The following is a 27,451-nucleotide window of genomic DNA, read 5'->3' on the forward strand; positions in this document are numbered from 1 at the left end:
ACTTAGAAACAATAAAAGAGCAGTATGATATTATATTCTAATTGCATGAGAGCAATGATTTGATTTCAAAATAAAAAGTTCTGGAAAAAATTAAGCAATACAATATGATTGGAACAAAACTGTAAATGTTCCTCAGTGAAGGAAGGGGATTTACAAAAGAAAAGTATCTTAAATATGAAAAACTCTATCCTAGTTTGAAGTACTGATTTCTGTGCATTCAAATGAAAACATCTACTGCTCCAACTTTTTTATCAAAACATCCGTAAGGACTGAGTGTCCTCCTTTCCTGCTTCTAGTTTTGATCCCAGAAGGACTGATTCCGAAAGAGAAAAGAATAGGCAGTTATCTCAAAAAATTAGAAAACCAACATGTATTAACTAATACTAATACTAATGTATTAGTTAAGAAATGATCTAGAAAAATCACAAGCAGCACAGAGACAGTGAAACAATTGTTCATGCTCTCTTCCAAAAAGAGTGACTGGCCACAAAACAAAGCTTGATGAAGTCAGATTCAACAGTAAACAAAAGAAAATGGTTTTCCACGTGATGGACTTTGAATAAAAGACACTTGAATGCACAAAGCTTACTTAGGTTAAAGAACACAATATAAAGTACTTGGAAGGAAAATATATTGAGGTTTATAATAAGTAGACAAACCCAGTCAGGCTCAGAAAAATTCTTGGATTACAAAGAGTAGTCTTAGAGCATTAAGAAGAAGTATCCAATACACTGGCTGCACTGAACTTTTCCTTGGAGTCTGCTATGGCCACTGTTTCAAGCATAATACTGGGGTTGGATGGCCTGGGGCACAAATCAGCATTACCAGCCTTTGAACTGAGCAGTATGAAGTAGACAAACAGAAGAATTTAACTTTTCTAGTGAGGGTGGCTGAGGAGGTCATCACAGCATACGAAAAATAATGCGAGAAGATCAGTTCTAAAGTTGAGTAAAGTTTCTGGACTTCTATAAACTTATTTTTTCATTTCTTAACAGATAGAATGACTAAAAAATAGTAATCATATTATGTATTTGGAAGGTCAGTTGTTTCCCTCAAACAGACTGACACAGAAGCAAAATATTTAGAAAACAGAGAATGTTCTCATGATCTAGTTTGATTAATTTAGAAATCCATACGGCATCTTTCTGCATAACAAAGTATCAAATTGAAGTAAATACTACATTTCTTACTATGTATAAATGGTTACCAGTGACACTCCAGCAATGTTCTTATAAGTAAAGAAAGGCTGGCATAAAAATCTCAAAAATACGGAGTTTTCTTCTCTGTTAATTAAAATCAATCTGGTAGAATGTGCTATGTTGGAACACATTAGTATTGTCGTTTCAGAATTTTCTCCTTTGAAATAAATGGATTATCGGTCATTAAGTATATAGAGAAAAAGATGCAAATTTCTATATAAAGTTTCAATGACTAAAGCAATCTACTAAATAGTTATCAATACATTGATATCCTTCATTTCCTTTTACCTTTCAATTCCTTTTTACCATTTACCCTTTCTTGACGAAAATAGTTGTATAAATTATTCCAAAGATTAAAAAATTGTCATCTTTTACTTGATAAGTGAGAAAAATCCTGTTTGACTTCTGAATGCCTTTTTTTTACATAAATATTTCTTTAATAATCTAGTTTTCTTACCTGTGAAGAAGCAGCTGTGTTTTGAACAGAATAAAACACAAAAAAACCCCATTAAGTGAATGCTAAGGAACTCCCACATCTTACCCAAAATGCTCTTAAGACTAAAAATCTGCTGGATGTCCATGTGCATTCTAGGTAAGACCAATAAAGAAGACATTATTCCTTTTATGAAATATCCATAGATTCACACTGCTCATGCTTATTGCATCCTGACTGCTTTCTCGGTGAAGACAGGTTAGCAAAGATATGTTAAACAATCAAGTCCATAAATACTCAGAATTTCTAAAGCATATCAACTGAGAGAAGTTAATCCATGGCAGTGATACTAAACTCATTGAGATAAATCACACACATTACTTATTTTGCTTTTTAATCATACCCCCATGGATTGGAAACAGGCTACAACTCTCTGCATGCTGGAGGTTGTGTGGAGATCAAGACAGCCTCAAGGAGACGTCCTTGTAATAAACCCCAGTAACAAAGCCATTAAAAGACTATTTTGGGATCCACAGTAAGGGATGAGTGTTCTTTGAGCTTGTTATTGACAGAAACATATAGTGATAAGGACTTGAAATTCATTGAGTTCATTGCAGGCAACTATGCCATTTAGTCCTTTCATAGCCTTTTTTTAATTCCTGAACTGTCTTACAGTCATTTGCCTTTTTAAACAGCCTCATCATACTGGCAGCTCTCAGCCCTTCTTGGAATAGGTAAGTAACAGAATCTACATATTTTTAAGTGCTGCACAGAGAGAAAATATTTTCATTCCTTAAATACAAGTTCTCTGCTTTATACTACAAAAATTAACCATCAAAAGCAGCTAGTTCACCCTCTGAAATACAGTTACTCCTGTATATACTGATGATGCAAGTTTGTTATCAGCAATTTTCACCATTTCACTCCTGCATCTATGCCGTCATCAAGGAAATCATTAAAGGAAACTGGTGCCAACACCAACTCTTGAGAACTCTGCCATCCTCTTTCTGATCTACTAATTACTCTTCCATTTTCTTCAGACAGTTTTGCCCTCTTTTAATTTATCTATGCTTATTCTAGTAATTCTGTGGCACTCTACAATGTTTTGCACTGAAGGCCACAATGTGTTTCCTCACTTGAGGACCAGCAGCCATCTTGCCAAGAAAGCATCTCAGACTTATTCCTAACACCCTCCTGTATTTGGTATGTTTCTTTTATCCAGACAGACCATGAAATCTTCACCACAAGATCTTCCTTCCAATCTGGAATGTCACTGCCAGATATTTTTTGGTTTTCTGAAATCAGATCACCTAATAAGTTAAATGCTACTTAAGAATCCAGAAGGGACAAGTAATCTAAAAAGCAATCTAATTAATAAAACGCAAAACAGAAACAAATCGACCAAGCCAAACAAACAAAACCCAAACCACATAAAAACCACACCTCTACTGCTCTCCTTTGTGAAAACATAAGGGAAACAGAAAAATATATTTTAATACCTCTGTTTCATTCTATTGCACTTGCACCTTCCATTCCAAACATACTGTACTTACTCAAGGAAAAGTTCTAGTGATCTAGTGACTCCTGACCTAAAGTCTGTACACAGAAATATGAACTGTCATCTTTCCAGCAGAACCTACCCAGACCTTGTGGATTGGTTGGGCTTCCCTTGGGTTCCACTAATGATTATAGATGGCAAAGAATTGCTAATTTAATTGCAAGAGGTAATGATGCAGTGAGCAGAAGATTAGTTTCAGCCCAGAAGGTAATGTCCTCAAAACAATAATAAAGGGAGTTGATCTAGAGGACAGAAGCACCTCGTCTCAATGCAAACACAGGCAAATATTCCTGTATGAAATACTGTCACGAAGAAAAAAAAAAAATTAAAAACCCAACATTGAAACAGAAAGGAAAAAAGAAACCCATAGAACTCTATAGTAAGCTATGGTTAGTAAATGGTTAGTAAAAACCTATGATAGGTTGACCAGATATTTCAAAAAATGAACACACCAGCAATGCAGCTCTGGTTTTGTTTACCAGCCTCCTTGGAATCTAATAGAAAGTTAATCCATTAGGAAACAGGCAATCTTCAAAGATTTCAGAAACATATAGCAGCTGATTTTCGGCCTGAAAAAGCCTATGGTACTGGACTTCAGGTTGCCATTATTTTAATTAGTGGAAAGTCTACAATAGATATTTTAAAGAGATGCTCATGGTTTCCTCAGCATCTTGCCCAGCTGGACTCTGGCTAACCCAGGATACCACCCACATTTGCAACAAATTTATTGCAGACAAGAAGTAAACAGGAATGCAAGAGTATCGGTCATCTTAGAAGAGATACACCTGGCTTAACATTTAGATGCCTGGAGATATGATTCCTGAGAGACAAGTTTCCACGGACTTTAACAACTACACTTCACTTTAAGAGTGGTTACTGATTCCGTGAAGAAAACATTGTCTAAGACTAACCCAAAATCACCAGGAAGAAGACTGAAATGGTAAACAGTTACTTCAGGGTAAAGTTTTAATCACAAGCAATTCTAATTTAAAGTGTAGTGCCATAAGATACTAGAGTATTTTAGACAGAACTATAATCAGTCAATATCTATATCTGAAGTGTGACCGTAAAATCTAAATTACACTCCTGATTTCTGCAAGCTAAGGTTCTTAACAGACATTTCAAAATGTTCCTATCTGGAGATGTCATTCAAGTGTTGAACTATCTACTTTCATAGTCTGAGCTTCACAAGTTGAAGCAGGTTTTTGGATGCTAAATTTCACTTCCAGTTTTTCTTGTTTTCTTTTACCAAATATAAGCATATAACAAATGTCACATATCAAATCCCCTTAGTTGCTTTAGCATTTACTTTGCCTTCTGGAGTCATTATTTTACCATCAATATTTGATGCAGAACAGACATATTTAAAGTAACATATAGGCAAGGAACATTAACTGAAATACTGAAGAGATTAGTAAGGTGAATAGTGCTTTGAGGACAGAAACATTGATTTAAAAAAAACATCAAAATTGCATTTTTTGTGGTGTAGGGTCTAGTCCCCTCCAAAATTATGCCAATCCAAATTCTAGCAATGGGTGGGAGAGAATAAAAATCAAATTTACATTCATAAATAATTGTATTACAGCGTAAGAAGGTTAGTTTTGAGAAAAGTAATAGTAAAAGGAAGACACAACATGCAAAATTTTAGTAAGTCAGTCCCAAGAAAAACAAATTGAGGAGGGGGGAGGTGAGAGGGGTGGGGCAGAAAAAAAAAAAAAAAAAAAAAAGACAGCATACCAAAGAAAATCAATCATATTTCAGACATATTAGGATTAGGAAAAAAATTGAGACTCATATGAGAAAGTGGTTGGGACAGTGAAAATAATAATTAATTAATATTCAAAAGAACTTTAGCAAGAGAGGACAGAGCTGCCCAAAGAGAAAAAGGACAAGGGAAAATTGCCAAGTAGTCTACCATTCCCAACACTTCAAAGAGATGTGAAGAGCTATCTACGACACTAAAGCAGTACCAGCCCCAAGAGCAGCTTTTCAACAGGTTTAAAGAAGACATTACCAAAAAAGTTGGTATGTTGTGAAGGCATTCGAAAAGAAATACTGACTAATGTAGGAGTAATGCAAATCCAGTGAATACAATGCTACCGACCAGCTCCTGGAGGCAGCCTTCAGAAACTCTCAGCATTCTTTTCACAAAAACTTCAAATTGGAAGGTAATGCAATACTGAACTTCCAGGTGAAATAAAAGCTGCAGTTTCCTCATTTAGTGAAGGGCCTCAAAGGGCTTACTGATGAATATAAAGTATTAAACTGTATTACATTATGCTGATACTACATAAAATCTACCAGAAGAATAACAAGACTCCAACTCTTTGCACACAGTCAGATAGTACCAGAGGGAAGAGCTTATGGTCATGTCTTTGACTTCTCAAGCAACTGCCATTTGAGAAATCTGATTCTGTAGTATACAACAAAAGAAGCTTACCCTGAAAAATGACGATTTAGTTCAAGAAATGGCAGGAGATCAATTGAATAATAATGTTCTTGACATAATCAGTTTCCATTTTTAAGGACAGGCATAGACCTAAATTACTCTATATAGAAACATCTGAAGTTTTCTATATACAATCTATGTCATTATACTTAAGTGGGCTTCTTTTTTTATCTATAAGAGGAGGCATAATCAGACAGAAATCAATGCCAATGAAATCTTTTCATATATATATTCTGAATAAGAAGGTTTTAACAATGAGTGAAATAATCTGAATGGGCACTATGATACTAGATTAAATTAATACTGAGAACTCAAGGCAGTGCACAGTAAACAGAGAAATTTGTATTATGCTTATACATAAAACAAGGATCGTAAATTAAATTGAGCTGCATGGTATTAACCATTATTAACATGAGCTAATATACTATTATCTGATTTCAAAAACTTTTGGCTTTATCAGTCACTTTTTTTTTCATACACATTTATCAAGTTATCATTGCTTTACTCTAGATTATTCACTATAAAGCCAGTAGGAAAGCAAGAGTAGCTCTAGGAAAAGGAAAATAGCAACCAGCAAGAGACACAAAGAAACCAAGTTGCTTTTTTTTTTAAACACATTTTATTCAAGATAACCAACAGAGTATTCATACGCCCCACCAGCATTAAAGGCAAGAAGATATTTCTCACTTGCTTTCCTAATATTTTGATTGGGAAATCTTGGGCTAGGGAATGTTGTTGTTTGTTCTATATTCAAGTACATGATATTAAAAAAAACCAAAAACCAAAAGAATTCTTACCACAGCTTTGTTTGAACTTTCCTGCAAATCCCACAATAATATGTTATTATCAGCCAGTGAAATAATCTTTTTACCGTCTCCCATTGGTTCCCACATAACACTGTAAAACAAAAAGAAAAAAAAACAACCTGACATTAAAACCAGATTTTGCATATAAAACCATTTTAATTCTGTGGATCTAATATATTCCAGAAGATATTAAGCCATATTCCTTATGGTTTCTTTCAGCTTCTTTATGAGTGCCCTTTGCTATCCCCTCCAAATCTGTCAGGAAAAGGAATGCCATCCATCTTCCCTGGCTGTAAGGCTGAACATAAAGAGAGCTTTTCTACACCCTTACTCCATTTGTCATCCATTCTCCATATTGAACCATACAGTGATCATGCAAAATGAACAGTTTTTAAGTCATTGCAGCAGTCATTCTGCAAACATACACAGGAAAAGAACAGACTTTGATATACACTGAGTGCTTTAGCTTGGAATCTCAAAGTTCTTAGTAAGTGGTGTGCATCCTTTTTAAAGACACACCAAGAATTGTAAGCCTCAGAGCTTTCATGCAAACCTCTTCCAGTTCACTTGTTATCATGACTCTACCAACGTGTACATTTTACCTGTGATTCACCAGTTTCTTGCTAGAAATGTAAGAAATCAGTCATCATCTCTAGTTCTGCCTGTAAGATGCAGCATATTCAAGCCAGTCAGTATGGGCAGCACAGCTAAGTATATGCACTATAGCCCAAATAAGATTTGTGGGGATAACAGTCAAGTTAAAAGAATAATACTTATAATTTGATGATAATAGACTGCCCTACCCAACAATTTAAAAATAAAGTTGTGCATCCTTCCAATCATCTGTCTCATGGTGACAAAGTATAGCTGAAGGCAGAGTATAAATAGATACACGGAGAAACTTCTTTCCATATGTGTACATAAACTTAAGTTATACAAAGGCACTTGATGGGTTGGTCTTATCCTCAGTGCATATATGAAAGTGAGGTTTGTCAAGAATCACTCTCTAGACATATGTTTTCTAGGTTTTTTTCACTTTTTGCATGAATCAATTGAGTATCTGGATTGGAGAGATAAAAGAATGTTGCATGAGTAGATGCAGCCTTGGGCAAGTCAGCCCACCATTAGACAGCCACTAATTACCTTCTTAACTCAGTGCTGCACACTACACATACCCCTATTTTATTCAGAATTTTTCATTACTCCTACCTGCCTAAGTCAGTGGGTATGACCTGGCTGGCCCGAAATCTCAGCTATGGAACTCCATCTAATCTATGATATAAAAAACAAGGAACAGAAAATAGGAGGCTGCAGGCAACGGAAAGAAGTGATGCAATGTCATTTTTTCATACCATAAGTGAAACACAACTCATTTATTCTCAGCTGGTATCTTTCTCTCAAAATCCTTTTGCTTCTTTTGTCCCAGTGTCATCGCTTTTCACTCTACACATTTAGTAAAGCAAGCATTAGCACACAGGCAGGTGACTGCACATGTTTGCTGTTACAGAAAAGACAGACTATGCAGGGAAAACAGAACTATGCCAAAAAAAGAAAATTAGCACCAAGAAAAAGATTAAGCTATACCTAACAGGGTGTGTTGACTGACTCCTCCACTCTGAACTTTTCCATATGGCAGTAGAGCAGATCAAAGAAAAGACCAGCTTCTGCTGGAACCACGACCTGCATCCTTCTTATGTTGTCAATTCAAGGAAGTAAACTACTTTGAAAAGTTCATTTGTAATGTAATGTAATATAACGTATTAGGACAAAATAACTTCATTTAGCACATTAAGCTACCATCATGTTTTTAAAAAACAAGGACATGGATCTAGAACAACTTCATTATTTCCTTTAAATGAGTCTGTTTTTTCTGTACTATTGCCACTTTTATTTTCAGAAGTATTTCTTCTTAAAGTTATATGGTGCAACTTGGAAGAACTTATAAGCAACTGAAAATAAGTGTAAATAATAAAAAACACAAAGCAGTTTCAATTACACATTCAGCCATCATTCTATGTCTAATGATGAGAAGGAACCAACTGGCACTGGTACAGCTATTTCAGAATTTCATATAGTTCTGCTGCACAGGTGTATGAATTATATCTTTCAAAGAGACAAAAACATTTTATCAATACGTATATAGCAGGATAAAAAAAATAATTAATGCACCATAATCTGCATTTGATCACAGCAAACCTTCCACAATCTTGTTTTCCAAAGCATTAATATCAGGATCATCACACAACTGAATGGCTAACTAGACAATCCTCAAGTTGATTCTGATCACATTTATTTAAGTCCACCATTTTTCTCACTTATTACTGAAAATACAACTGGCATTTGGTGTTGATATATGGAGACATTTTTTCATTATAGGCAATGAAATCTGATTCAAACAATTACCTCTTAAAGGGCTCTTCCAGCCAGAGATCAACATTCTTTATACCTGATCACGTATTTATCCTTCTCCTGCACTGATCACTAAACTTTCAGTTGTAAAAGCTATATTGGAAGCACTTCCTTTGATGTTTTCAAAGGTAGAAATAAATTTCACATCTTTGAGCGTCACTGAGCTTCAAGGTAAAGAATTTTTATAGCTGAATACAGTGTGCTAATTAGAGCCAATTATAATCCATCTGACATACCCTGCAATAAAAAAAAAATCTCTCCATGTTCACTCTGTCCTTGTGAGATGCCCATTTTCCTTTTATTTAATTTGTCTCTTATGGAAGTTTATTGTTTTATGGGTGTGGTTGTAATGATCATTGAGATTTCATAATCCAAGCACAGGTTACTCAAATCACAGGTTTTTAACATATTCAGCTGTATTCTGAAGTCATGACTAAATGCTAAACATGAAATATAATGTAGAAAGGAGAAAAAAAATACCAGTGAGTGAACAACAGTGGCTTTTCAAGTTATAAATTTTACAAACAATTTCTTTTCACTTAGAACAATTTTTAGATACGGCAGAGGTTGCAATAATCCTTTAAAAAGAAAACAGACCAGGCAATACCATTTTCCTGAGTTACAAGAGTTGCTGATGCTTACAGTTTTTGGAAACGTACAAGATGATTGTCAAATTCACAGCTGCCACTCAGAAACTGAGTGTCAACTTCACCTTTACTCTTTGAAGAATCTATAAATTGCAGAGAAGCAATTATGGTTGTTGCCTTTTACCCTATTGTGTTATCATCTCACTTCTGGTACTTCAAATTAGCTTCTAGCTAGCAGTTCTGGTTAAAAAAATTAAATCATACAGAAAACACTTTCAAAGATAATTTAAAATATTCAGTCATATGCACACACAAAAGGACTACTATCTGTGTTTCATGCTGAAAAGATAGTTAACACCAATTATTAATATAGGGAGCATTTACAAATGAACAATTCAAAGTTCTCCATTATAAACTGAATAAGAATAAAGCAATGTGCAAACACTTCCATACATGAGATGCAGTCAGTTTCAATACATTGAACAAAACAAGCATTAACTGCTACTTCACCATAACTACCCAAGATACAACCATCTATTTCTATAAGTGTTCTGTAAGTGGCAAAATTTTTCTAAACTGAAAATCCTCATGCACTGCATAATGGAACCCAAACACTTGGTACCTCAGCAAAACATCCTTTGGCCACAATGTAGTCAGTCCACCAGAAAAAACCCATGTTATGAACACATTCAGCTTCAAAGGCAACTATGCTAATCTGGTGATTAGGATATTATTTTAAGAGTGAGGAGATCAGACAGAGGACAACTTGCAGACCCACAATTCTTACTCCTTAGCCAAGTGCTCTACAGAGTGGCCACATGTCTGAATGGAAACAGTTCTCAGTATTTTGTAGCATACTGAAGGCAACACTGCTAGAAGCACATCTAAGTTTGTGCTGTGTCTTCTAATTCTCAGATATATTTTGCTGCCCCACTCCTCCAGACACAGTGAAACAAGAACCATAGTTTCCTAGAAAACCTGAAAGTTAAGATAAGGTGAATTTATTTTAAAATAAAAGGTGCCTTTTTGTGGAAGAGACTGCTGAGAAGAATGAGAAGACAAAGATTACTTTGGACAAGAAACCTAGAGATACCTGGGCTTTATTCCGGCTCTTAAAGTACTATAATGGTGATTTCCATCTGACTGGAAGTTACAGCACTGGTTTGGTTTGACCAGAGTAGTATTCTTAAAGACAAATGTGCCTCTAGCTTATTAAGACGAAAAAGGCACTGTCATTTGGGTATTTTCATAATGTCTCCAATACATAAAAGACATCTTAATAGCAACATATCTTCCAGTACAGCTTTTGGGTTTTTATGGGTGGTTTTTTGTTTGTTTTTAATGAAACCTGGGAGTCAGTTTTATTCTATTTTAGAGGAGAGAGGAATTTTTCAATGGGTTGGTTTAGTCAAAAAGGTTTCTGGTATTCTATGAAACCTCAAATACAGTCAAAAGAACTCAACAGATTATGAAAGTTAGTATTTCCTCAAAGTAGTAAATATTCAATTATTTACAACACCTATTTAAATATTACAGCAGAAACAAATAACAGTAAGACAAATATGCAAAACCCTTCTAACTTCATAATGTTTCACCCATGCCTTCTCACACTGCTCAAGTCTACATGTCTACATAAAGGACAGCTCTTGCAAAAGTTTTGCTAGGTTTCTGTCACATTATCATGATGAAAATTTGATACCAGTTCTTGAATTATCCTCCTGTTGCAGATGGTCAAAATATCTGAGTACTCAATGACTATTTTAAAAGACTTAGGAAGTAATTATTTTTTCTTTTGCGTTTAAGATCAAGTTTGTATGAAACACATGTATTTAGAGATCAAAGCACATTATAACTGTAGGTGACATTTTTTGGTGACATATCTAGAATTTTAAAAGATCTAGAGTATATGCAGTTAAATTACTGTAGGAATGTAGTGTTTTGGCAGCATAGTTTATAGTGCCTGTTGAACTCCATACCCTGCTGTAGAAAAAGCCCTTTACAAAGCATGAAACTGTCTGCTGGGAGAACTTGCAGATACTATTACAGAGACAGTTTTAAGAAACTCTCACTGAGAAAGAATGGATTGACAACATGCTTTGAACAAGAAACAAGGCCAAAGAGTCAAATAAGAACTGTTGGGGAAAGTACGTCCAGTTTAAAGATCTATATGAGAATTAAAAGTTGTTTTTACCTTCTTTCTTAACACCAACAGGAAAAAAGCAGGCACTGATGATAGATTACTGTCACCCAAGAGTTAACTGCTATATACAATGAACAGCATATACAGAAGAACAGAATCCCCCCACCATATGTACAAGTTTCTCAATGAAACTGGGTGGTGCAGAGGGAATCTGTTTATCAAGCCAGGATCAATTTCCCAAGCAGACGGACAGAAGTCACATAACCTCTATCCTACAAAATGCTGCTTGTGGAGCAGCTGATGCCATGGACATTTTCATTTTGTTGCTTGAACAGGCCTTAAAAAAACCCAACAAAATTAATATTATGGATATGTGACATGTCATGAAAGAAACATATAACTGAGTTGTCTGTTAAAAAGAGTGTAAGGTAAGATCAGTAAGGTGGTCAATATAGGAAAAACTTCTCAGTAGTATGGATATATGGCAGTAAAGCACATAGAAAGCTGTCAGCTAAGTCATGCCCAGCCTCTGGAGGCTGCACAACGCCAGTAGTTTGAGGGCTGAACCAAGCTTATTTGTGGAAACAGCTGGAATAGCAAGAGCCATCTCTGCAGACTCACATTAGAGGAAATACATACCTCCTATTTAGGGCATGAATTTCAGGATTATCAAATGGGATTTTTCAAAAGATGGCAACATAGAAATAGCAAATCCTTGCTAATTTATTACTGTTTGTAATGGGCCATCTGCATGTTTGGATGGGGAGGTGGAACCAACAAAACAGAATATTCATCTGAGTACATTTCTCCAACAATTTGAAACATGTGCCTAAGAAAATTACAGTTGCCTAGTATCGGCTCTAACAGTTGAAGAAAACCAACACTCATTTTGTTCAAAAGAAAAGAAAAACCAAAAGGGACAAAGGTTTAAAAGGTTATCAACTGATTGTGGATACTGGGGGAACCTGAGGTGCATACACTGCAGTAAGTGGTGGGACTCCAGATAATGTGGTTTTACTAAGTAACTTCTCTCCTGTCATTGCCCAAGACTGAACACAGGGCCTGGATGGACTGAGGCTGCAGGGCACCCCTGAAGTTCTCACGTACATTTCATGAAACAGAAACACTTAATTACAAATTTACATGGATCCTTTTTTTCATCCAATAGACATTCAAAACATTTCAAAGCCCTGAGTTTTTAACTATCATGTAAGCCAGTGTCAGCACTTCATCTATAAGATGTATGTGAAGATGTAATGAAAGCCCAATTTATGTTTTTAGTCTTTTTTATTGCTTATTTTAAGAATGCATTCTGACTAATTTTCAAAAGTAACTTAAGAAAAATTAAGTCTCTATCAAATCTAAAATGTATCATTACAAAAGCTACCATGACTTAAAAGCTTTTCCACCCTTAACGAGGGTGGCACTCGGGGTACATTGCTCCACTGTCCTCTGTGGATTAAACAACCTTCTCAAAGTGCATGTGGTCACACTGAATTCCCAGGTTCAGTGTTCTGCCTGCATTCTGCAAATAAAATGGCACAAGACTGTGCTCTAATGGCAAGACAAATGACAGAGGCAGATTAAGTGTTGCCCTTCTTAACTTCGAGTCCATGATGCCAGACCACCGCTGATCTCACACAAAATCGTGTACACTAGATTGTGGGTCTTGCATTGCAGCTTGAAAAGTATTTACACCATGCACTGAATGAAATTACTGTTCTGATTTATGGTTAGTTCTAACAATTGTACTGTAAGTGTCTCAAGTACTTATTTTTCTAAAGATCAGAAACATGTAATAGAGAAGAATATCTAAGTTGACATTCATATTCAACACTCCACTTAGTGGGACGTGGCCTATTAAGGGACATATTTGGCATAAAACATTTATTTTACTGATTCATGGGCTGTTTCCACTCTGCACAAGGAAGAAATAGAGGTTCTAGAACAAGAACCTCTAACTCAGCTGTTACTTGGCCTGGTACTAATGCCAAGTATTTCATTATACCTTTTCTCTCTCTGTAACACATTTTCAGATTTTTATACCTATCTCATGGAATCACTGAACTGTGACGGTTGGAAAAGACCTGCGAGATCACTATGTCCAACCATCAACATTCCCTCCCCAATAAAATAAATATTATATATGTAAATATCTGTATTACCATGCCCACTAAGGCATGTGCTGAAATGCCTCACTGACAGACACATATATAGATAATGGGTGTTAATGTTAGCAGGTATTTGTGAGCACCAGCACTGAAAAAAGCCAGATGACAGGAGACAGAAAATTGCACAAACTTGACACAAGCTGTTCTGGAGGAAAAAAATGATTCACATAAATTCACATCCTGATATAAAGCAGTGAGATGCCCCCCATTCCTCCTCTCATGATCAAACTGCCACACAGGCTTCTAGCACCCCAGCATTTGATGGAAACAGATTATGGAAAATTCAAAGACCAAAAGTAAAAATCTCGGGGTAAAAGGTGAAGACAAAATAACCCAAAAATAATACTCCCAAGTATATTGGAAACTAATTATTAAAAGTTTTTAACAACAAATAGGAAATTGTTAAATATAACTGAAACGTTAATAAAGAGAAGTATTCATATGAAAATGAGTAGCAAAGGATTCAAAGATACTGCTATGAACAAACAATATTCAGGAAGCTGAGATTTTAGAAGAAAGTAGTCTAGGCTACACGTTTGAATACACCAATGTTTCCAGTCTTGTCCAAGAACCACTCAACAACTATTAATGCCTATTTACTTTTGTTATTTTCATTGAAAGCTAATCTACAAAGCTCAAACTAGAAATCAGCGGCTAGAAAGAGATACTTAAAACTTACCATGTAGCCAATGACTTAATGAAAATTCAACTGAATTAACTGTAATTTCTAAAGTCTGGGGGGTTTTTCTTTCAAGATATGTAGCTAAAAGAAAAATTTTTCTGCAACCAGATTTTGAAAAGGAACTGAGACTTATTTTAAGTATTGTTCCCTTTTGATATAATTTAAAATTACTCCTACTAGAACATATTTAAGTATAATGAGATTATGATGGGTACCTTACACAGGTGGTGTCTGAGAACAGAAACCAAAGAAGCCCTTTCTGCTCTTATACTTACAGCACTACCTGACACTGATGCTGCATTATCCTTGTTTGATTGCAGTTCAGAGTTGTCACATTTCATTTACAAAAATCTGCTGTGTTATCCCACACTTTTTTCTTTAAAATCTCTGATAATTGTAAAAGGGACTGTGCAGGTTGCATGATCACCTCATAATATGTATTCCTTCTGACAGACAGACATTTCTGAGACTACAGCAGACCATATTTTCAGTTTCAACTGTTCCTGCCAGTGGAAGAAGGTCAGGTAATCCCAAAATTACATCAGACAACATAAAATAGCTAGAAAAATGCAGACTGAGTGTATTAACATTTCTTTGTCCTGCTTCTGCTAAGGAAGCAGTGGGAACATGTCATCTATATACCCATAAAACAAATAACTTGCAAATAAACAATATAAAAATTTAACTTTCTTTTAACTAACAGAAAGAAAAGGGAAACAAAACAGTGTAATACCTTCTGCAGTAACACAGCTCTCCTTGCCTTTTCTTAAGCAGCAGAAAAGAGTAGTTAAACAGGCACCATATAATAAGATGAAATCTTATTCCTAACAAGCAATAAATTACTTGCATTTATGCCAAATCAGTTAGGTGAAGACTGAAAAACAAAGACTGAAGTGCAATATCAAATTTATATTCCATAAAAAGAGTGAAATGCTAAGTATTATACCTTTGTGCAACAAAGGTTTTAGATGGGGGCAGGTGGGGAGAAACACATTAAAACAGTACACAGGCTGTTACTCCATATGTGTTTGCAGGACTATAATAAATGTTTTTAATCTATGGAACATCTGGGACTAAAAATCCAATTTGTACCGTTGCTTTTGTTTTGTTTTTTGTTTTTAAAATGGAATAGTTTTAAAGTGTATAGCTTAGCTTCTACAATGTAAATCTGCACAACACTAATAGCACAGGTCTATCCTTTAGGCTTTTTTCTAGCAGTATAAAATATGCAGAATCCTACCAGGCCATATTGCCATGGGCTGTGTTGTCAAGGTGACAGAGTAGCTCCAGGGTTTGAGCGTTGCTTGATGAATCATCAGGGGATTCATGACTGCCTGATTCCAATTCCTTCGGCATCCTCCAAACAGCAGCACATGTCATGACTTTACTGTCTGAAGCTAAGCAACAGAGAATAATGTCAACAGATCACTGTATGGGAGACATATTTTGTATACAGTGCATCAACATTTACACAAATCTACACCCAGTGCACATCTGCTGTTTAAAATATTTAAAAATATTACACCAAGATGAATTCAAAGAATGCAGAATGTGGATACAGGCACAGACCTCAAGTTAGCAGTCAAGTTGCTGCAAAACTCAAAATTAGTATGCACTTAATGTCCTTCTGCCTGTCCAAAGGCAAAATTCAGTGCTCATGAAAACGTTACTCTTTGGGAGCCAAGTTCTTTCCCCATATTGATGTTAATCTAAATGACCTGCAAGTTACATTGTTTGATTCCTTAACAATAAGGATTAAGACATTGTTTTAACATTTTCCTTTAAAGGGCTATTTTTAGCTGAATCTATAGCACTAGGTTGTATCTGTCACAAATATTGAAAAGTTAAGTTTTCCATGTAACTACACTCTCAATTCTAGGAAACAGAAACAGATTCCAAAAGACAAACTGAACTTAGATGCATATAGCAAAATACTACAATCTATAATGAACAAGCCAACTGCAGATTGAGGAGAAAATACCATATGGTCTAGGCACATATGGCATTGCCCATCATTCAGTATAGCAATTTGTAGCAGTGCAAAATAGGAGGAGATCAGAGCAGCATTGCATACGCTCATGTTGTTCCAGCACTGGTCCAGGGTTCACAGAAGACGAGTATGTCTGCACGACCCACTACAGCAGGAACAAAATCCAGGCACAGAGAGGTCAGGAAAAGCAGGGGGCTGACTACTGGCTGGATAATGGGTTAAATGAGAAGTCCTGAGGATAAGCAGCAATGAACAACGTGTTTTCTGTTCTGAGGTCATTTTGCATGCCTTTCTTACAGTTCTGTCTCCAAGTACATTGTAGCTGATTTTAGTGCAGGGTGACTGATAACAGAGCCATGAGCAGATGTGACCAACTTAAATCAGTGGAAAGGAAAAAAAGAACAATTGTAATGACAGTGTTTTCAAGAGGAAGGATGGTAATTCTAAAAAAGGCTGTCTTAGGCTAAAATTATATTATAAGGGGGGAAAAGTCTCTATTAAATGTTGCCAACCTGGACATTCTGTATGCAAAAAAGGCACCCAAACAACAGAAAATAGGAAAAAAAAAAAAAAGGAAACAATACAGAGTCATCTGTAGTAAATAAGCCCTGAAGGATGCAGGTGTCTTTAAAAAGTAGCCATATGAAATAAAGACCATTAAAGCAGTTAGGTCAAATCAGTAAAAGAAAAAGTCCATTTCTGTGAGAAGGAAATAGGAGGAAGAAAACTATAAGTTCAAGTACAGTAATTAAAAAAGGCAAGTACTGAGCATTCCCTTGATTGTATGGAATATAAAGTACATGCATGATGCACATAACTCTTCTACAGTAATTTGGCACATCTAAGTTGCATACAGTATCAGAGGACCATACATCTAAAGTTGATGTGTATATATTAACACTTACTTGAACACTTACTAATGGTAGTGCATGCTAACTGAACAGCTATTTCCAAAACATTTGAGGCATATCCTTCACTCTAAATCCACACACCCCTGAACAAAGAGGAGGAAGCAGCTGCAGATGGCTACCTTGCTTTAGCAAAGGGCAAATCAACACACAGCATGCATTCTAGACCCTACAATAATAAATAAATTGAAACTGCAATATAGCTAGCTCAAGAAGGGGAAATGTATTAAATAGTTCATCTTGATACTGAAAATGCAGCAGAACATTGAAGAACACCACAGAGAAGACTCTGGTCGATTATAACTACTGAAAGGTCTGTAACACATAAAAAGCACTAGCTTTTCCACCATCATCAAGATCTATGCAGAGAACCAGAAAAGCAAATCATAGAAAACAAACAACATGTTCCTCAAACCATCATTCCTCTCAACACAGCACCAGGAGTCTTCAGACAGCCTTGAAATGTCATTTTAACTTCTTATATAAACTGGAATACTGGAATTCAAATGGTGAATTCCTATGAATAACTTTTTTTAAAAGACTGAACTGAACAAGCACTTATTGGAAGATTGTGCTAAGATGAAAGAAAAAAAAAAATCCATATATATGAAACCCCCTGAAACCTGAAGTGACCCAGGCTTTTCTAAAATTTTGATGCTTTGAAAATTGTCAAAAGCCACCAATGAATTGAATCTGCTTGAACTTTAATCTGTCCAGCAGCTCTACACAGATTTCATATTTGTTTTCAAACCATTCCTACAGATGCTGCTAAGGAGCAAGATTGAAATATAACTTAATACCCAAGGCAGAAGAGATTTGATTGAATAGTGAAAAAAATTTATCAGATTTCCACATATTGCAGACCTGTGTCATTCCTTGGAGTCCAGCATAAAGTGTCCCCCCTGTAAAGTAGCTCAGCTGCAATGATGATATAATGTGGATCAGATGCCATTTCCTCTTCCAGAAAGCAAGAGAAGCTTATCTTTTTGAAATGTAATTTGACCACAGTACATTTTTGTATTAATGGCTATTATGTGGTATGTCAGGCAAATTCTTTCAATATTAATTTTGAGCATTAAAACATTGCTCTAAGTCTTTTCTATTAGCAGGTATTTTTAAAATACATTCCAAAATTAAGGATACCTGTCAAACTTACTACAGATCCCAACAGCACAGTCAAATAATGGAATTTTTAATCTTCTTCTACCCACGTTTACAGAAATATAATTTTTTTTAAATCTATTTTTATATAACGTTAAGAATATCTTAATGAGGTAGCTGTCACTTCTTTTTGCTATAAATAAAAAAATTTACTTCCTTCTCATGACTACATTATTTACATTTTGGTACTTACTAGAAGTTTCTTCTCACATAGCCATACATAGCCATCTTCAGTATATCTTTTGCCAAGTATATCTAGAGATGGAGATAGACGTACTGCTAGAGATGGAGACAGATGTACTGTTCCAACTGCAACAATACCTAGTTAAGCACTCTTACCCCAAGTTTATCAATACTATCCCCTGTGCAGAGGATACCATCTGCTAGAGTGACTGAACACATTTCCACCTCTCTGGTTCTGTTGAAGTGATGTAGGCTTTAAAACAAGAAATCAAGGAATAAGCAAATAATCACACATTTTTAAAGCACTGAGTTAGGAAGCAACTACATATGATGCTGGCATAATTGAAGGTACAGTAACCAACTGCAGGAAACAAGTCAAAGCCTAAGAAAGATAACCACAGCTACAGAGCACGAGGCCATCTTTAGATGCCTACTTTACAAGTTGAGCAAGTGAGAACTCTGCATGCAGAGTGTGCAATTTGCAAAGGGTCACAACTTGGTCAAATCAATACCAATTTTCACTGCAGCACTCAAAAGAACTTCTCAATGAGGGCTATTTCCATGACAATTTTCAGCTTTCAACTACCAGCTGTTTTGACACAGAAAAAAACATAAAAGTAGCAGACAGGTGAAGCATCCGTTCATCTTTGTCTAAGCACTGTTCCTCTTGGAGAGCTGCTCCAACTTAATAGTAATAACCTCTGAGAGAGAAATAAACGTAGGAAAAAGAACCTGCCTGAAAGGAATCTATTAATGAAAGTTTGAAAAGAAACACATATGTAACATTAACTACAAGTATTTGTTACTCCTTCACAGAGTCAGGTCACACAACAACAGATCCAGCCACTCTATCACTGCTGCAGGAACACAGTATAACCATAGAATCACAGAATGGTTTGGGTTGGAAGGGACCTTAGAGATCACCCAGTTCCAAGCCCCTTGCATGGACAGGGACACCTTCCACTAGACCAGGTTGCTCAAGGCTCCATCCAACCTGGTCCTGAACATTTCCAGGAGGGGGAAGCCACAACTTCCCTGGGCAGCCTGTTCCAGCATCTCACTACTCTCACATGAAATAATTTTTTCCTAATGTCTACCCTAAATCTCACCTCTTCAAGTTTTAAACCATTTCCCCTTGTCTTCTCACTACACACCTGTGCAAAAAGCTCTATTCCAGCTTTCTTGTAGGTCCCCTTCAGATATTGGAAAGTTGCTATAAGATCCCCTTGGAGCCTCCTTTCCTCTAGGCTGAACAACCCCAACTTCCTCAGCCTGACTTCATAGGGGAGGTGCTCCAGCCCTCTGATCATTTTAATGGCTCTCCTTTGGTCATGTTCCAGGGGCTCAGCAGACATAGACTTCACAGATGTCTGCTCTTGGATGGCAGACATTTCTTAACAACTATACAATAATTTCAAAACCAGATACAAAAAGAAAAATGTGGATATAAGAACATGGACTCTGACTGCAAGCAAAATTTTCTCAGGACTCCTAAAGTAATTCCCGCCCTGTGGAAAATTACAATTTTTTATGAATTTGCAGGTTTTTTAAAGCTGTAAGGGTTTGCCTGTGCCCTTCACACAGTCCTTAATTTTCTAGAGGTAAAGACATAATGAAAGAAGATTTGTCATGTCTCCAGATTTAGAGATAAAAACTTAAAAATTTAAGTCACTTACAGGTCATGCCAAAGAAAATGCAATAGACTGCAAAATTTGACTGAACATCAGGTGTTATAAAAATCTGCCACAGACTTGTTGAAAGATACAGTTTATTCTTTCAATAAACAGCTTGAAGAAGAACACAACATGTAACCCCAGCAAATACAGTAAGAAACCAGTTGTATATGGATGGCCGATATAAACCGGAACAGATGCACAAGAAAGGTGCAGTCTAGTTTGTGACTGCAGAGAGGAAGTGTTCTCACTTATACCTCTATTTGGTTTTATATTATTGAGAACAAAAAGCCACACTTGCTGTGTTGGAGCTATGATTTTTCCAGTTGAAAACAACCCAGTAATTTCATTGTTTTCTCACAATAAATCATAGAATATCTCAAGTTGGAAGGGACCTAATAAGGGTCACAGAGTCCAATTCCCTGCTCCTTGCAGGACTGCCTAATACTAAACCATGTGACTAAGAAGTCAAGTCCGATCTGCCCCTGGAGCAGCTTAGAATCATAGAATCTCTTTACTAAAATTCCCCCTACCCAAATATGCTTTTTTTTGGGAAGGAAAAAAACCCCAACCAACCAACCAAAACATCCCCCTAAAGCCACAACAAAAAAATAAAATTAAACCCTCCTGAAACAACACTGGAGACATTTTCATCAGTCAAATATTACTAAACGAAACATGGAATAGGAAAATAAAATTAATGTATGGAACTTAAAAACTAAATGCCCATCACAAGTGTGGATGCTGATCAATACTCTGCAGCATCAGCAAAGAAGAGGTCTGAGTACATACCTAAACTCACAAGCTCTATTTGCTTTCCTCATTCAGGTGGGAATTGAAAGCACACTCAGTGAGTGAGTAATATTGCTTACCCATGCTTTGCCTGCAACCAGCTCACCTACTGGAGTTGTCATTTCTCAAAAAGTAAACTGAGTGTCTTTTACACACAATAAATAGTCACATTAAAAAAAAAAAAAAAAAAAAAGAGGAACTTATTTTAATAGAAGTGACTATTAAAAATATATATAAATAATATAAATCTTTATTATTTGATAACAAAGTTTAAAACATGATTTTAAGAAGGTAATGCCCCTCTTAAGCAGACCGTTAAGTAGGTGTTGCCACAATATAAAGGAAGAAGTTTAAGAAAATTTAAAATGACATATAAGATATACTGCTACCTGCCCCACCCCCACCCCCTACCCAACACGTGTATTTTGATCCCAATTATACAGGTCCACATCAGCCAGCATTACAGTTCACTGGTGTTCAGTCACCTACCTTTCACTTTCAGCACCACTTGCTGAACAAAACCTACCATGCCACTGAAGTAAGCACTGAAATACTTACCAACTACAGCCTTAACCTGTCAGAATCTTAGAGCAGTCACCCAAAGCAGACGAGATCCAGGTCTGCTCAATCCTCCCTAATTATATCATGTTAGAAAGCATTCTAATCTTTGTGTTCAATCATTCTTTATAGACTTTCTTAACTAGAAACATACGATAAATCCCCCTTGATTGTTTCTCCTCCCAAAAGAATATACTCAAGCCAGTTGCTGGCCTCCTGTTATCTTTTTTATATATAAAATGTGCTTTGAAATTATACAATTTTATTTTCAAATTAATTTTCTATAATCAAAAGCTATATACATCAGATGGCAGTATTTACAGGCACGATATTTCCATTTTACTTTCTGCTGTCATTCTACTTCATTTCCCGGTGTTTAACCTTGAAACCCGAATGACAACGCTTGCTACATCCCTGCCTGCAGACATTCACACTGAAGCCCGAGGAGCTGAAGTATCAGTGCCTGACAGGGTGTGCTCTTTGATCAGCTCAGGTGGTGCAAAGCCAGCTGGCTGCAGCTCTTCTGTTGCCCAGGGAACAACAACTGAAGTGTGTACTTCCCAACTCTGCACAGGAGGCCCTTCTGCAGCACTGCCACAGCAGCTCTTGCTGTGCAAGGCTGAAGTGGTGAAGCTGCTATAGCTACAGCCCAGCTGGTGCCCATTAATGCTCTCCCTATGATAGGAACAAGCAGCCAGTGGTCTGAAACCTCCTTCTTACCATTGACAGAGTTATCACTCTTCCTTACTATGAATGTAAACATAGTTTCATAAAATGAAGAAAAAAACCACAACCAAAGTGATTGAAATACACATCTTTTTGAAAACAATAACCTTGTAGCCTTTTTAGTAAATTCTAAATATAAACCATATCCCGTTTATTCTACATGTCCTTCACAGGAAAAATAAGAGGAGGAAAAAAAGCACAACATTCTTTTTCTGGGTTAACATTTCATCTTTTGTGCTAAAAGCCTGTGTAGTCTTTACTTTTATATTTTTCTGAAACACAAGGAGAGATATACGTAGCAATAAAGAATTTCAGGCAGTTTAATTTTTCTTCTCATCATTTAGATGCACTTTTTAGCTACCAAATGGCTGCCTGATTTTTGAAAAATGCAGACACAGAAACAGAGCAGAAACATAACACAGCAACTCACTTTATATGCTCATACAAGTTATGTTTTCAAGTGGAACTGAAAGTAGAAATAATTAGTAGAAAAACAGCAACATGCAACACTCAGGCACACTCATAGACAGGGCATCTCCCATACTCCATACTTAGCTGTTTGCACAGTTACTCCACCATGTTGTGTGGAAATGGCAGACAGAACCTGCAGGAAGCAGGCAGTCATCAGGCTGAAAAACTGGAGGAGGCATAAATTGCATTTTTTTTATAGTTTGAGGATACTTATGCTAGCCTGAGATGATTTGAGATAATGCTCCAGCACATAACGTTTTTGGGAATACGCACTGCGATTACACATCTATATGAGGGAGTTTGAAATTTAGTGACTGCATGTCTGGAACTGTGCCACATGGGGACAGCCCAAGTTAAGAACTGCAGCCACTGCTACATTCATGAGCTGAACTTTGCTCTTCAGGCAGATTTTGGCTGCAACCCTGTAAAAGTTCCTGAGCAGCACAAATGGGCATGTTTTCTTTCTTACTCTTCCTGTGACCAGATCTCAAGTCACAACAATGACTTATGGCTTCTTTGATACCTAACATCTCTCTCTCTATGGGTATCCTAACAACCCACAAAAGAATGGAGAAACCAGCACTAACTACATGCTTTTGTTTGCAATTATACTTCTGTTATTGTTACCACCATCACACCTTAACTGCAACAGCAGGAGCCATACAAGCAAAGAAGCAAGCTATCAGCTGGCCACATAAAAATCTGTGAGATTTAACCCTCTGCTGAGGAAAGCAGCACAATACACCAATAAAAGCCAATGAATGATATTACATGCCATCCATTACATGGAATGATATTACATTCCATCATGATGGCTTCCATCATCACTAAGGCTAGAGAAACTGAACACCATTGTCAATACTGCTACTTAGACACACACACACAAGGCCCTCGTTTCCATCACCAACAAAGCCCTGGCAGCTGTCAGTTAAGTAGGGCCAGATGATGGCAATGCACTAAGGTTGCCACTTGACGTCTCATGAGCTATTAAAACACTATGGTTCTTAACAATTAATGGGAGCTGCAAACCTCCCATAAACAGAATGTGAGCTTATTCCCAAGCTGAATCAGGCCCCTCACTAGACAGATGCACATTAAATGTTCTGCTTAAGAAGCTTTCAGCATTTTAATTCTACTTTAGAGTGCCTAAAACAAATATAATGTCTTGACAGTTCATGGAAATCTGCTTTAAACAGGACAAATGTCACTATATTCAATGTGAGCAGTTTATGTGGCTGCCCCAAGTTTGCTGGATCAAGTTCTAACCACTAGTTTGATTTGAAAAGGTGGGTTCACTACCCTTTACACCAGCCTTCTGCAATCTCCAGTTCTCATCGGACACATAGGTGTGTGGCCACTGTATTGACCAACATTAACTTTCTCCAAGCAATGACTTGTGATTCAGAGTTTATTTTATTAAATCTTTCCTGTGTCCAGTCAGTTTGGATAGGAAATTTTCAGATGTGCTCATATATCACAAACAAATATGTAATTGAAGAAAATTATAATTATAAACAAACAGTAACTATATATGGTACTGTTTGATGGTCTCTTCATTAACTCAGTTACAAATGCTATGATAAGAAAGCTGGAGTTAGTAATATGAGAAACAAAAAAAAAACCCACGCAAGTAAATTAAGTTGCTTTCCATTTACCTGACACCTCAAGATATCAACAGCATTTTCATAAATCATCCAAAAAGTCCAGTTTGGATGACTGGAAGGTAACTAAGGATAGTCAGCACAGACTTTTGAAGGGGACACTGTGCCATACAACTGCATTCTGCAACGAAAATTAAGTTGAAAACACAGACTCAATGAGCATGGGAAGAGTAGTTGATGTTTATCTTTACTGTAACAAGCTTTTGCTACAGAGTACTAGATTGTACTCTGGATTTGCTGTTTTATCTAAAAATTATCAAATATCTGAACATTTAAGTCACAGTTAGGATGTGAACTGTCAACTTGTTGAACTTGTTGTAAGTCAACAGGAGAAGAAAAAGGGAAAAAAAGTAATTTAAAATAACTTTATTCTTCTCTTAAGAGAGAGTCCATCAAGCACATGACCATCCTTCAGCCTCTACAGTTTTCCAAGATAGGGTTTGGGGAAACTAAGCCAGACTATTTTTCCATGTGAGAGAGCAGGCACAGAAAATGGAATGGTAAAAAAGTGAAGGCACAAAATGTCTTAATGTTTACTGGAAGAAACTTCCATGGTATACTTGGTTTCATTTGCATGAGTCATGAATAACAGAAGACTAATATAAGCCTGAGAAAATCAAGCTTCTAAATCTAACTATTTAACAAGTTAGTTGGACAAGAAAACCTAAAAACATACTGTAAGATTTTATGTATATCTGCAAACTGTTATTTACTGCAACAAAAGCACTGTTAAAGAATGTATTTTCTTTCTGTTTATTATACTAATTCAGTGAAATACTTGAAAATTTTGAGTCAAAAAGCATTTGAAATTGGAGAAGAAAAACTGTTTCTCTTATTCTAATTTAAAAAAAAAAAAAAAGGCTAATGCTTAAGGATAGAGCAGCCAGATCCTCTCCCAGTGACAGTTCTAATTCAGAAGCATTTAATCCACTTTCTGCATTTTAGAAGCACTCTTTTCAATATCATGACCATCTTGTAATACTTCAATTTCAGTTATTTTCTCTCCTTCTCCTTTCTGACAGTAGTTCTACTTTGCTTCATAGCAAAAACATTACAGTTATCCTAACAGTTGTCAAATAAAGATGAAATCCTAAATGAATCCCTAAATGAAGGGACAGCACACACCTGTGATGTCAATTAATTATATTATGTATGCTCCCCAATTTTTATAGTCTCCCTTATGTATTTGCTCTTGCAAACTAGCTAACACTTAGATAAAAGACTGTAGCACCAACCAAGATAATACAGCTATTTTACTTGTCATTTGGACTGAACACAATCTGCATCTATGCAAAGGTCTTCAAAATTGAACAGCATTTAACATGGAACAATTTCACAAGCCCTGAACCACTTCTGTAGTGGCTTTCCATCATATGGATCTGATTGTCAATCATTTCATTTAAAACCTCATTGAAGAGTTCTTAGAAAGGAACACTACAAATTACAAAACAGGTAGAATCTCCAGAAAAAAACAGGTGCAGGCTACAAAGAGCACTAGGAGAATTCCAAGCACATTTACTTCTTTCAAATGATGGGAAGAAACTTTCTTCTTTACATCCTGACAGCATTGCTGAGAAAAGCACTGGGGATTATTCAGAGCCATGCATTCAGTGTCCCTCCCCATTTTAATGACTGTAGCATGTCACATGGCTGTGTCAATGGCTTCCCTACATGATGTGTTTTCAGAGCAGCAGAGGAAAGTCAACCCAGTGTCACCTGCTGTCTCCAATACTAAGCAGCTGAGAGCATCACCAGCAGCATTATTTCCAATACCCTTACTGATGAATTTTCTCTGCAGGGAGTTTTTTTAATACATAAGTTTGTGGGATAAGTGCAATGCACCAGACAGCTACAATTCATAGCAGATTTATGAAAAGGAAAATAAAGTTGGCATTTAACATCCATTACTTTAAAACATTAAAAATTAAACACAAGTTTAGTGTCTCTATATATGTATGTTATAGCTACATACCTAAGCTATTTATAAGAAGTTTTCATAACTACTACACAGTGGCACCCCTCTCATTTGGAAAAAGAAAACAAAAAAGCAAGAAGTGCTTGCATACATGTCTGCCTACATGTGTAAAGTTGTACAGAACAGCCTTCTCTATCTGCACTTTCTTTTGCCCTCTGGTGGCTTTTTATATCCCTACAAATAAGGGAGGGGCAGAACAACTTTCTGTAGGAGCTGAAAACCACATTTGCACTGGGAAAATAAATTGGTTTCCACATATATTTCAATGGATCTGAACGAGAAATGTAATTCTTAGGGGAAGCAAGAAAACTTGCTAAACAAAGAAAATTATTTTTCAAGGACATAATTTTAAGATGGTCTGGGAAAGGTTTTTAACCAACTTTAAGAGTGCTTCTTTCTATCATCACTAACTTTGCACATAGAATCTAATTTTATTGCCGTAGTAACAACCTGGCTTAAAAAAATACCCTCAATATTTTTAAGCATAATGGAAATTTTGCTTTTAAATTTTTTCTTCTTCCCAGTGAGAGGAAGTAATCTAGCTTTATCCCACAGATTTAAAACTAGGATTTATCTGAAAGGCTAAAGGTAAAAACAAAAGATGCATTCCCCAAATAGTGTTATTAGTGTCACTCCTAGTCTTACAGGAGTTCCCAGTTTCCATGCCATGATGGACCCCAGAAAACTTGATGGTCAAAAAGTGAAAAATGAGCTTCTCTGTACCGAAAAGTCAGATAATACATGTAGAGAAAAATAATTTGAACCATCCCAACATGATAACAGAAATCACAGAATGTTAGGGGTTGAAAGGGACCTCATGAGATCATGAAGTCCAACCCCCCTGCCAGAGCAGAACCACCCAGTGTAGGTCACACAGGAACTTGTCCACGGGGGTTCTGAATGTCTCCAGAGAAGGAGA

General features: G+C 36.3%; 1 protein-coding gene across 2 annotated transcripts in view; it reads right to left on the reverse strand.

Moving 5' to 3' along the window:
* Nucleotides 1–27,451, reverse strand: part of EIPR1 (EARP complex and GARP complex interacting protein 1) — a 63,774-nt gene that overhangs the window by 16,518 nt on the left and 19,805 nt on the right. For both annotated transcript variants that reach the window (XM_071741831.1, XM_071741833.1), the window contains 2 exons: nucleotides 15,675–15,831; nucleotides 6,437–6,536 (listed from right to left, as the gene is read on the reverse strand). In XM_071741831.1, the coding sequence (XP_071597932.1) occupies nucleotides 6,437–6,536; nucleotides 15,675–15,831 (257 nt within the window). The remainder of the gene's footprint in view (nucleotides 1–6,436; nucleotides 6,537–15,674; nucleotides 15,832–27,451) is intronic.

Source organism: Heliangelus exortis, chromosome 3 (genome assembly GCF_036169615.1).
Source record: "Heliangelus exortis chromosome 3, bHelExo1.hap1, whole genome shotgun sequence".
NCBI lineage: Eukaryota > Metazoa > Chordata > Aves > Apodiformes > Trochilidae > Heliangelus > Heliangelus exortis.